A 13,548-nucleotide genomic window follows, 5' to 3' on the forward strand; every position below is an offset into this window, starting at 1 on the left:
TGGGACTCATTTTCTAATGAATTTTACTACAAAAATGACATTTCCATCATTATTTAGCCCAGAGGAGGCTTTTAAGTCATAAGTAAAGGTGATGATGAGTAGTATGAAGTTATACAGATCATACTTAAAGAGGCACAAAATCATTTCAGAGGGAGAGAGACTAGACAAGCCTAATAAAATACTCTGCTGTAGCAGCCTCTCTTCATGTTAAAGTAACTATTTCCCCTTTAAGGTAAACATAAAAGACAGAAAGGACTTATGAGACTTTTTAAAAAGAATAAGACACACTTAAAAGTTGAAAAGAATCTGTTACAGATAAACACACGGATAAACAGTTTACTACATTGGCTTAACAATGACAACCACCTCAAGATGGAGAAACAACCTCTACACCAGAAGTGTGTGTAGTTTCACATCCACGCTGACTCAGTGAGCTTCTTTTCAAGGTTTCCATCATCTCTTCAACTTCGAAAAACGTCTACGTCACAAACTGTAGCTCTGTCTTCAGCTGCCTTCTCACCTGTTAGTTTTGTTAAAAACGCAGGTTTGTTTTCTTCTACGTCACAGCCAATAACGTAGGGACGGACACCTGGTGTTAACTTTTTCTACCTCTGTTGAAATCTGAAGCAGGACGAGTGTTAAGTGTCATTTTTAGGTGTATTTTTAAGTGTTCCTCTGTCCCTTTCCAGCCTCAGGGTGGGGCTCCATGCTGCCTGGCCGTTTCAGATTCCACTGGTCAATCTGTCTCTGCCCGTCCTGCTGCTCCACCTCTGATTCGCTGGACGAGCTGCCGGTATTACTGCTGCTACTGCTACTGCTGCTGCTGCCTCCGCTACCACCGCCACCCTCACCGCCGCTGAAAGCAAAGCAATCCTTCTGCTTCCCATCAGCCTTCCCCCTCTCCCCTCCTCCCTCCCCCTTCTCTCTCCTTTTCTCCTCCACCATCTCGCCGTTGTCCTCTTCATGTTTATCAACATCTGCCATCTCCATCTCGATCGGGGCCTGCTCTGCTCCCGGCACTGCTCCTCCCCGCTCCATATCCACCCACATCGGTGCAGGAGGAGGCTCTAAAGGGGTGTAGTGGAGCATCGGCTGCTGGAGCTGGGTGTCCATCTGCGCAGGGAGGTTCTGGTGCTCTGGATGGAGGAGCTGGGTTTGATGCTGGAGGTGATGCAGTGGCTGCAGAGGGTGCTGCATGGGTTGATGCTGGAGCTGCTGCTGCTGCTGCTGCTGATGGTGGTGGTGGTGGTGGTGATGCTGATGATGCTGGAGGTGATGATGATGATGGTGGTAGTGGTCGACCATCTGCTTGTCCACATTATGGACAAACTCCTTAGGCTGGCTTTTGAGGAACTTCTCAAACTTCTTGGAGGCCTTTTTGTTTGTCACGAACCAGTCCTGTTGAGAGACATGTAGCGGGGAGAGGGGGAGTGAAAACACAAGTCAGGAGGGGAACTCTTTGAATTTATTGTTGCCTTTAAACAGACAGAGGAGTCATTCATCATAATCAAGACACATGGTTAAAGATACTTTATGAAGCTAATATCCTGCCAAAACTTAACAAACAAACCACACATGCTGTACAAATGCCCTACGATTTACTAACAAACACAATGTAATTTGCAAATGAAGAACAGACTTGAGATTTTTTAAATTCCTTGTGACAATTAATTATTTTCCACCATATTAGTAATTAAGTCTATGTCAGTCTAACACAAACTCCTCCTCTGAGCATCCAGCAGGGATTATATTCTAAATCTTGAGCTTCGATCAAATTACAGACAACGCTTATTTTTTCTACTGTATGTGGATCATAAACCCATAAATATAAAAACAACTCACTGCAATCAGTTGAGAATTAAAAATGTTATTGCTTTTTTTACAAAAAAAAAACAGTTTTATTTAAATTGACCCACAGTGCCACCTGCTGTTGTGGAGTTAAATTACTTGGGACATTTATGAGAAAATCCCAGCATCTTTCATGCGCCAAAAGTCACTACTTTTTTTTTTTGTCTTTGTGGATTTTTTTTTGTACTCATAAGGCATGTTGTGTTTGTTTCTGAAGCATGATGTTGTAGAAATACTGTATATTGTGTATTTTTTGATAGGTATGTTTTGTATTACTTTATTTATGTTTTTCATTTGCAAACTACATTGTGTGTGTGAGTAGAGCACTTGTAAAAAAATGTTTTATTTTGTTTTGACATTAACTCCATAATACTTGTTGTGAACTTTGGATTACCTGCGAATGGACAGAGTTGATGTGGTACTTCACGCCACTTTCTGAGTTAAACTCTTTGTTGCAGATCAAACATCTGTATTTCCCAGCCTCAAAGTCGCCCTGAATTTAGATTAAAAAGAAACTAGAATTATTACCTTGCAGCTGTAGGCCTCAGTCAAGTTGCAGTTACAGTTTACATTATAAAAATAAAAAAAATACAGAAGCTTCAAACACATCTTTCCCCCGGCAGCACAGAAGATATATACAATCAGCATAGTATTACCAATTTATTGTAAGTGTCACCAAATCAGTATCTGACCAAATGTTCCCCTTTTGTTCCTGCAAAATGACGTTGAATAATGGCCAGACAAGTGATTTAGCAAAACATTACGTCACAGTGAATTTGACCTTTGACCTTTTGGATGTAAAATGCCATCACTTCATCATTTTTTTCCTATTAGATGTTTGTGTGGAATTTTGTCATAATTAGCTTAGAAATTGTTGAATTATGGCTAAAAACATATTTTGTGAGGTCACAGTGACCTTGACCTTTAACCATCAAATTCTAATCAGTTCATTCTCGAGTCCAAGCGGACGTTTGCGCCAAATTAAGGAAACTTCTTCAAGTCCTTCTTTAAATATTGTGTTCGCAAGAATGAGAAGGAGTGACCATGACCTTTGGCCACCAAAACTTAAGCAGTTCAGCACTGGTTTGTCTTTAAAAATGCACTGCACATCAGCAGTTTATTTTTAGACTGAATATAAATACTTATTAGAAAAAATCAATTTATACTTTCCTATGCATGGTGTTTTTTTACTCTGCCACTAAACCTATTTAGCACTACTCTTGCAATATTCAATGGACTGCATATTTTCTTTCAAAGATTTAAAAAAAAAGGTGACGTACCCTCGTGCAGAGTCCCAGATGGGCTTTTAGTCCAGACACACTGGTGTAGGTGGAGCCACAACCCTGAAGCAGACGCAAATGAAGTTACACAAGGCGTTCTAACACTTTTAAGAAAAGGACTTCATCTGATTTAGAGATTTTAAAAATATTTTTTGACAAAAGTAAAGAGAAATATGAAATAGAAATAATGCAAATACCAAATATGAAGGATCAAACTGGACTTCTACAGAAAGTAGCAATTATAATAGTAAAAACAAATGAACAAATACATAGAATGCACAAATACACTTACAAATAACTTTCTAAATGTGCAAATTGATCAGTTCCTCTGTCGTGGTACCTCATGTTTTAAACCTTATTTTACATACAGTGTTGACACCCTGTTTCACTAGAAAGGTTATAGCAGTGATACATAAACAAAAAAAATAAAACTGAATTTACAGCATAACCCCGGTAGAGACTGAGACAGCTGCTGTTTGTTTTCTACCTGGTTGGGGCATTGCACTTTCCTCTGCAGCTTCACCTCATTCTTCCACTTCCTCAGCACTTCTTGGCTGAAGGCAGGCAGGCCTGGTCGGGCATATTTCAACTGAGAAGACCAGCATAAATCAGAGGTCATTGAAAGTTTAACAAGGCAAAGAGAAAACAGATTTACAAACTGCTTTCAGTTACGCAGTCAACCCACTTTCGTTCTACTTTGTGTAAATATTACACAATTAACGAAGACACCCTCATATATCCTGAAACTTGACATTTAGATTTGAGACGATCATCTCTCACCTTTTTGTCATCTGGCACCAGGTCGGATTGAAACTTCCTCTTGGGCCAGTCTTTGGGCAGCTCGTTGTTGGCGATCTCAGCAAGGTGGAAATTTGCCACCTGAGCCGATGCTCGCTGCACCCTGCCGCTGGCCGTCCTCTCTGGGTTGGCCTCTCTGTGGGCCTTCAGCGCCTCGTCCTCCTCACTCTTCTGGGGTGTCTGGGTGAAATAAGGAGTTATACAGCTTTCGACTGTATTAAATTGGATGCAACAGAAATCTGAATGTATTATGATTCACTCCAATGCAACTCAATAAACACCATCACCATTACCTGAAAATAAGCAAAAAATTTTAAAAAAATGCTGCAAATTAAAATTATAAATGGTAGGAAGGCACACCCCCCCCCCTTTTTTATTTTTATTTCATTTTCTTTTTCTTTTTCAGGTATGTTTTAATTGAAAAAACTAATAAATATAGAGTTTTTTTTAAAATGCTGCAAATTAAAAAATATGCATATTTTCTTTTTTTCTGTAATATTACTAGAAGTGTATAACTATAATGACTCTAAATATGTTTTTCTGGAATTTTTTTCCCTAGTTTTTGAAAAATGTCCAATTATTTTCTGCCCTTTTAAAAACAAATTTTCAGGTCATTTTCTCCATCACTATTTTATTAATTTCTTGCACTTTGTGGGACTTTCCTTGCCAAGTTGGTCATTGCCTTTTCCCCCGTTTTTAAGAAATCAAACCACTTTGCTCAGGTGTCAGAGGGTTGTCGAACCAGGTTTTAAGGAGTGATTTGCATAAATAAAGTCTACATGCTTTACATGAAACGATTTTTGTAAACTTAATCATCTGGATAAGCGTATGAAACACAACACATGACTCACAGGCGCATGCTCGGATTTCAGGTGGTACTCCAGACCGGCTTTGGACTTGTAGGTTTTCCCGCAGTGAGAGCAATTCAGCAGCATCTTCTCCAGCTCAGACTCCTCCTTCCCACACTTCTTCATGTGGTACACGTAGCCCATGATGCTGGTGAAGGCAGCATTACAGCCCTGAAAAGAGAAAAAAAAATGATTTAAACGTGGAATCATCATTTTTTTCTTACGTTATCTTAATCAATATCCCAGTATGAGAGGACGTGATTTGTTAGTTTACCTCTTTGGAGCATTTTAATTTGCCCAGTCTCTTCAGGATTTTACGCAGTTTGTCTTTGATGGCGCGATCATCCAGGTCCTTCGCATCGTCTGCTGAGGGCTAAAAGAAGAAACAAACGTTATGAACTAAGTGTCTATTTCAATCGGCAGTGACGACTGCTTTTATGAATGACACAACTGCACAGCTGAAATATCATGCTGCTGTTTTTCTGAGGAAATCAGTCAATGTGGAGAGTTTAAAAACTGAAGACTATAGAGGTTAGAGCTGATCGGTCTCACCAGATGGCTGTGGTCAGCCATGATGTGATACTTCATCCCTGTTGAAGACTTCAGCTGTTTCCCACAGTGTTGGCAGGTAAAGGGTTGCTGCACACAACACATTAAAGCGGCATACTTTAAACCAAATGAATTACTGGTATTTAAATTCAGACTGACGTAGTGTTTAAACACGGGGTGCTCACCAGTCTGCAGTTCTCCATGTGCTTCTTCAGCCCCTCCACAGTCTTCCTGCTCACACTTTTACATTTCGGACAGGTGACTCTGCCTTTGGCCACAATCTGGAGCTGCCAGCGCTCCTCTTGGCTTCCTAGTGGATGTTCACAAAATAGATTTAATTTTGCATGGTGGAAATGTTTGAGAAGGAGGACCAGCTTACCTAAAGTTACTCTGCGTTTTAACTTAAGGGGATAGTCAGATTCTTTTGAAGTGGGTTGATATGAGGTTCTTATCCATAGTCAACAGATGTCAGTGGGCACGCCCTCGTATCTAAGAAGCAGGCTGGAGTCAGACACAGAAGCTAAGCAATGTACTGCTGTGGATGCGGTCAGCTATAAAACCTATTTTAGAAACCTAAACAAAGTACCTAAACAATCTACAACTGTTTAAGTGTTTGTTGTGTTGCAGGTTTTATCACAGCTTTACTCTTCGCCAGACAGCTGCTTCCAACAGGGAAGACGTTAAAGGCTTCAGTTCAACATCTATGCTCTCTCCAAAGCCACCAGACTTCAGTGAAAAACAGTCATTTTAGTTCACAGGAGCCTGTGGTGTACCACTGCCTCAATCATTCAATTAGTGTGGGTTGTCATGTGACTTTGGTAAATCTAAACTTTACACATCCAACTCACACAACAACACAAACAAAATAACGTTTAAAGGCAGCTGTAGACCCTGTGTTCTGCAGTGTGAAATCACTTTTTTTTTGCTCAGTACAAAATGGCTTTGAAAAGAGCATTTTCAAACAGTTCCTCATCAGAAATCGCTGTCTGTCGGAAAAGTAAAGCAGTGAAAACACTCTCAATACAGCATACAGTTAAACTGATATTGGCTGTTATTGGCTAAAATACTTCCATGTGGGCCTCCTGCTGCTTCTCAGAACTGGGGGTTGTGCCGGATGCCGCCTACTGCAGGTAATAGGTTGACTATGGACCTCATACGTACCTCATACCTCATACAACCCTCCTCAAAAAATCCAGACTACTAGTCTTTATGTTACTATTATGTTTATAAAAAATAAAAAACCAACTCATTTCACAATTTTCAAATTTGTATCTATTATCTCCAACAACAAAGACAAAGTTAAATAATAATAATAATAATAATAATACATTTTATTTGTAGGTGCCTTTCAAAACCTTTGTGCATAATAATTTTATAAGCTGTAAATTTGTCTTCTTAATTTAATTGATCTGTTGTTTTACTGTTTTTTTTTTGTTTGTTTGTTTGTTTAATAGGTGCCTTTCAAAACACTCCAGGTCACCTTACAAGGCAGTTATTAAACAAACAAACAAACAAAAAAAAAACAGTAAAACAACAGATCAATTAAATTAAGAAGACAAATTTACAGCTTATAAAATTATTATGCACAAAGGTTTAGTGTGACCACATCAAACTGAATATGGACCAAACTGAATATGCAAGCTTAAAAAGACCTGAATACATTTTTTTCAAGCTGTCAGGAATCCTTTTAGCTGATACAGAGCGGCACAGATAACATGAAAGGAACATGTTTTTATACTCAAATATTATCAGCGGTGGTTGTCTCACCTGGAGGGTAGCTAGGAGGCTCCTTCTTGGTGGAGAGAATCGGGGGCTTCTGGTCCTCGCTGGGTTGAGCCGTCGATGCCTCACCAACACTGGCTGCATCTGAACCTGAAATATTTACATCAGATGACTTGATCATGATCAAATTATTTGCTGGTTTTTCTGTTGTCATTTCATAAAAAAATCCCCTATATTATTTAACAAATGCTTTCAATCTGCATCTCTGCTCTTTATCATCTTATTATGCTCTCTATATTAACTCCAATTGTGTTTCTCTTGTGCAAATAGTTTCAGTTACATCCTACAGCAGGGATTATTGATTAGTGCTGCCAAAAATGTTACAACTGCAAACGCTTAATGTCATCCCAATATTTCTTAATATGATTTATGTTCTTATGTTCATTAATCAGTTAAGTAGACAAAATATTAGTGTTGTCAGTGACATGAAATGAAAAAGTGCCCTCTGCTGATCAAACAATAGCACTGTCAGTGGCTCCACCCGAACATTCAAGGGTCTTCTCTAGCTGCTGCCAGTAAGAAATCAATCCTCTTCATGTTTAATCAGGGCAGAGCAGTCTTTTCTCTTCCCTTTTTATAAAAAAAAACGAATAATCTGTTTCAACTGAACTGGTCTTTATTTTTGCAGGACAAAAGTGTTTCATCTCACCCATTAAATGTCAGACTGGATGGTAACTTACAGGAGTCTCTGCCCTCTGGTGGCTGACAGAAGTTATTAACAGCTGGGCTTCGCTCAGTGTCCGCTCTCTGGACTCTCTTCATGTTCAAGTCTTTAAAGTAACACATGAACAGCAAAATCAGTCTTCAAAACAAAGCAAAAAACCCATAACATATCCAAGAGTTAGGAATGTCCCAGTCGGATCAGAAGGATCAGTATCGTGCCTGATCAATGCTTTTTTAATTGACTGGGATTGATTATTATGAGCATGTGCCCTGCCCAGATCTTTCTTTACCTCCACCGTCACACAGGTGTCGTAAAATGAAAGCATTCAGGTGTTGTTGTAAAGCCCCTGCTCCGATAAGTAGAAACTGATTTTTCTCATGTTCATTTTTTACCTGCTACATCACTTTAAGAGAAATTTAAGTTTTTGCATTTTGCATTTTTTGAGAACTGGTTTTCCTATAATACTCTCAAAGGCAGAACTGTGACTGATCTTTATTTGTTGTGACTGCGAATGTTAAAGTTCAGCTATAACACAACTTTGAAGTGGAACTGTGTAAAATACTCAGTTATAGTATTCTGGGATTTAATTATAATGCTGCTCTAAGTGGATTTGTGAGCAATTTCTGACACATTTTAGTTTGTTTACTTTGTTATTTTGTTGAAAAAACAAATGCTGAACTAAGTGGATTTGAGAAGTAGTTCTAAAGACATTATTTTATTTTGTTTACTTTATTGTGTTGAAAAAACAAATGCTGCTCTTAATACTAAGAAGCATATACAAATATTTTTCATTTGTTTACTTTCTTATTTTTGGAAAAAAAATACTTAAAAACCCTTAGGAACTGTTTACATGTGTTCTTCTTGTTTTGCATACACAGCTAATAAACTGTCAAACATACACAGGGATTGATTTTAATAACTTTAAAGTACTTAAACAGTGCATTGTGCAGCTATATTATACAGGTAAATACAAGTATCCGATTGGGACTCGGTATCGGCAGATGCTTAATGTCAAACGACTTGGATCGGAATCGGGGACAAAAATCGGGACATCCCGACCAAAAAGAGTGTATCAACACATTTTTTTCAAAATTGCATCCTAGAAAAACCCCAAAACACTCACACACATACAGTTAGGATTTAATATTTTTCAAATACTATTACATACTATTTATATGATCTGCGGTATAACTTTGTAGTATTAGTACAGGAGTACAGGAGGCTCTGGTTTAATGACAACTTTAGTCTTTAAACTCATTCAATTTCATAATTTAGAGTTGAGTTGTGAAATGTCATGTCGTAATGTGTTTTACAACCAAAATGTGAAAACTGAATCAATAACAGGCTGATATTATCTCAATCTGATGTGTATCAGGACGTACCAGGTCTCCAGACATGTCCTCTGTCTCTGCTTGTGTTGCTCCAGCCTTGGTCTTGGCTTCGTCCACTTCCCCACGCCTGCTCTGGCCCTGCCGAGGCCCGGTCTCTTCCCGGATCCCTCCCTGCGTTCCAGGCCTGATCCTGGCCTCGGTCTCTGCCGGCCACCCAGCCCTGCTCAGGACCTCGGTCCCGGCCCGTCATCCAGGCCTGGTCCTGTCCAGTCTGACCCCTTTCCCTGCCTGGAATCCATGCCTGGTCTTGACTGGAGTGTCCTGCTCGGTCTCTGCTGGAGTTCCACACCTGCTCCTGAGGTCGGTCTCTCCCCGGGGCCCAGGCCTCTGGGCCTCGGTCCCTGCTGGAGTTCCAGCTGTGGTCCTGAGGCTCCCTGCTGGTCTCGGGGCCTTGAGGCCAAACATCCTTCCCTATGAGTCTTGGAGGCAGCCTTGCAGTGGGCGGAGCCATGGACCCTGGGTCTGCCCCATTGGCCAGGCCACCCGATGACATCACTGAGCAGCTGGTGGTTGGGTAATCTACTGTTCCTATGGAAACACTCTGGAGGTCCTCATACCTGATAAAAAAAACCCAAAAAAAACACAACAACACTCTTATTAATTTTTTAAGAATAATTTTGGACTTTTAAAGCACTTTCTGAGCACCAGTCATGATTGTGTGACTTTAAGATTTTAGATGAGGTCTGACACATATTTATTGTATAAATGTTCTATTCACAAAAGTTCATCAAAGAGGCTGCGTTTCCCAAGAGACATGTTTATCACTAGGATAATTACAAGTATTTTTTGTATGACAAAGATAAATTGTAATAAATATCATATGTAGACAATATTAGGAAAATTAAGTCGAGTATGGGTTTAGATCAACAAAGAAGCTGGTTAATTATAAGCCAGTGACTTATGGAAAAGGATTAAATAAGTACTTCTCCTCACTCCTTTTAGAATATGTAAACCAAATCATCAAGTGATTGACCATTTCTTTTGATTTATGCTTTTTATTATCTGTAAATATTAATTTTTTTCTGTCTGCCCACATGTTTGTGTGATCATTTCTCTTTTATACATGTTTGACATAAATTTCAAAACCAAAATCAAAAAATTTGGAGAGTTGAGGATGCCTTGGCTCATGACATGCGTTCCCTATATATCTGACATTTTGAAAAGTGTAATAATATGCATTTGAAAGCCATTATTTATAAAAAATTGTGCACTATTTAAGCTGCATGTCATTGTTTAGTTGTGATACGTAGTGTCAAGAGACACATTCATTGTCATACTGAGTAAGCAGCATCTGTCATGCATATCTACCATCTACAAATCAACAGGCCGAGGAGTCTCTTACCTTTTTCTACCGTAAGTTCTCTTCATCTTTAGATCATCTTGAGCTTCAGACTCGTCATTCTGAAACATTCAAGTACAAAGCTGTGAAGTGGAGATCTAAATATGCGCACAAAGTTATCATATTTTGAGTACGAGCAGAGTATAAACTTTAAAAACCACATTCAGACACTTCTAATTAGCAGCACTGTCCTGATAACCTCTGCGTAGTTTGCTTGCAGACAACTTTACCGCATGCAACAGGATTCATGTTCTGCATCTATCTTACGAGTTCAATCTCACCTTGGGATATCCAGCTGAGTTTAATTCACAGGTTCTTTCTGGTATTCGCTGAACAACTGCAGGAGAGAATATTAAACTTGATTTGAAATGAAACAAAAACACACAATGGAGGGTTTTTAGTGCTATGAAGGAGCACACCGTCAGTTGTGCCCTGCTCACAATGATTTGAATGAAGTTTTTTATCTTTACCTGGACATGGCACTCCACTTTTAGGTTGTGACTGGATTGACTTTCTCTTTCTTGGCACATACAAAGGTGACATATCCCCTCCGATGTGTTCAGAGTCCATTCTAGGAGTGCCAACACTCCCGGAGAAATCACCACTGAAAAGAACAGAAAGAAGACAGAACATCCTATTAAAGCTTAAAACGCTGTTACATAATTCCTCATCATTTAAATAAGTAATTGGGTGATTTATACATGATGAATCACAACGCTGTGTCCTGAGACTGTGTTGACATGATACTGAAATGTATACAATACCTAGAAATATATTGACATTTGATATGATTTTTCCATACCACTGGGAAAACTTGACATTTGGGGTGTTTAAGTTGATTTTTTGTTAAAAGATAAATAAAGCACACTACAACAAGAAATTCTTTTTTCTTGGTTAGTAGCAGATAACGGCACACCAGAAAGAGAGAGCGGGAAAGCGTAGCAGGTGTCCATGTACTGTTACTGAAAAATGAGTATCAAAACCGCTTCTAATATTCAGTAACAACAAATTATTACTATTGACAACTATCTTAAAAATGCCTACCAAGACATCGATGGAACGCCACCTATATCATGACTTCTAGTATGTTATTTCCATATTATTTGGGAGGAAGTTGTTCATGGATTTTGTCTTAGATCACAGAAAATTGCATGCATACATTTTGAAAAAGGCCATAGTTGCCCTTTAAGTTTATGTCTAAACCAAATGATACAAATAGTCATTAAGTACTGAAGGTTGTTTTTTGTTTGTTTGTTTTGATGTTTTGAAAAGTATTTCTCAATGCAATGATAGTAATAATCTTAATTTGCCCATTTGGTTATCTGTATAAAACAGATAAAAGTTTTGTTCAGATTCTAATTCCTCAAACCAAAACGTGATAGTAATACTAATACTACTACTACTACAGCTACTACTAAACTGAATATTCCTCCCCTGAACTAATTAAAAAAAAACCTTCCCTCTGCAGTGCTGAGAATATACACAAAATATCTGTATTTATATATAAATACTTTAAGAATATTTGAAGCACCCTCATTTTAAAGCCCCCAACCTATATATATATATACACATATAATATATATTTGTATGTGTGTGTGTGTGAACAATCACCTAAAATAAAAAAAGGTAATGTTTTTAAAAATTTTAAAGAAAAAAAAAACCCCAAAAAAGACTAAATAAAATCTTTTCTCCACAAAACCTATAAACGCTCCTGGTTTTAACTAATTGCACTTTATTCTTACAACATATTTTATTTCATTCTCTTGTAAGCCCATGCGTCCTTTACAATTTGTCCACTAAATTCAATGTGTTTTTTTCAAATGTGTGAAACTTGAACTGACAAATGACTCAAGTCAAATGTGGCCGCAGTGGCTGGAGCAGTCTGGACCCACCGCTTTAAAGTCGCACAGCCTGGCTGAGCTGCGGGCTGCAGCCTCCGTTATGTTTACAGTGTTGTGTTTCCATCATGCTTGACATTTGAGCGCTGCTTGTATGTGGATGTGTCCCTTGTCACGTTGAAGGCCACTGACCTGCTGCTTCAATGGTCGAAAAACTGAACACAGGATATCAAACAGGCAGAAAATCTCCAATAGTTATAATGTAGTTAAAGTGGTCATATTTTTTTTTTCTCCTCGGTCCTGTAAACCGTTAAAAAATAGCCATTATGGGTCTGAGGCAAAGACCATCATTGTCTGTATGGACACAAAAAATAACATTTTGACGACGTCGGAGAGGAAAACATGTCCAGCTACAGCACAACTAGCGAGCTAACAAGCCGTTTTCTCTGCACGGAGACACCTTAAACCTGTCCTGTCCGCCTTTCATTGTTTCTTAACGGGGGAAGAAACGCAAAGAGAGCCTACCGTCCTACAGCTCACTCCCTCTGCAAAGACGCTTCGCCTCCATGTCTTCGAGCCCGGCCTCCTCTGTCGCCTCTCCCCCGGCAGAGCTACCACCAGGAGGGCTAACATGAAGGAAGGCCCGATCCGGGAGTTAGACAAACTCTCGAGATAAAATCAGAAGCTCTGACAGCATCTAAATATGAGGCACGTACACCGGCATAATTCACCGCTGTGTATTTGTGTGTTGTTGAGCGGAACGCCCTCCTGCTGGACAGAACAAATAAGACCCGCATCTGCTGCTGCCTTCACGGCCTGTCGGGAATTCTCCCCATCAGCCTCATTCGCTAAGGGATTTGACCTAAGCTGCTGTCACTGTACGTGCTATTACACAATATAACACACTTTTACACGTATTACTGTTACTATATACAACAGTGGTGGAATATATTGTAACTGAGTATGTTTACTCTAATACTGTACCTACTACTACTGTAGTTAACCACATATGCTTACAGTTTATAAGGGACTCTTCTTTATTGGTCAAAGAAGGGGTACCATAGAGTGTATATGAAGATGGACGCTATAATTAAGTGAGGTTAAAATATCCGAGATATGGGCGTTGCCATCTTGCAATGGTGATGTCACTGAGAGCCGAGTCTGTGCAGTAAGGGATTTCCCAAAACACCCATCCAATCAACTGTGAGCAC

At 39.2% G+C, this 13,548-nt stretch overlaps 1 protein-coding gene across 1 annotated transcript; it reads right to left on the bottom strand.

The window, feature by feature from the left end:
* Positions 1–663: 663 nt before the first annotated feature.
* On the bottom strand, positions 664–13,087 carry znf512 (zinc finger protein 512). Its single transcript, XM_042503956.1, has 16 exons — positions 12,863–13,087; positions 10,970–11,103; positions 10,781–10,836; positions 10,503–10,561; positions 9,152–9,717; positions 7,786–7,875; positions 7,091–7,195; positions 5,509–5,633; positions 5,327–5,413; positions 5,049–5,147; positions 4,778–4,945; positions 3,909–4,106; positions 3,616–3,717; positions 3,129–3,191; positions 2,243–2,341; positions 664–1,398 (listed from the first exon to the last, which is right to left on the bottom strand). Exons 2-16 carry the CDS (start codon positions 11,067–11,069, stop codon positions 664–666), a joined length of 2,652 nt encoding a protein of 883 aa, XP_042359890.1. The 5' UTR covers positions 11,070–11,103; positions 12,863–13,087.
* Between the last annotated feature and the right edge of the window lie 461 nt (positions 13,088–13,548).

This window comes from Plectropomus leopardus, chromosome 16, assembly GCF_008729295.1.
Source record: "Plectropomus leopardus isolate mb chromosome 16, YSFRI_Pleo_2.0, whole genome shotgun sequence".
Taxonomy (NCBI): Eukaryota; Metazoa; Chordata; class Actinopteri; order Perciformes; family Serranidae; genus Plectropomus; species Plectropomus leopardus.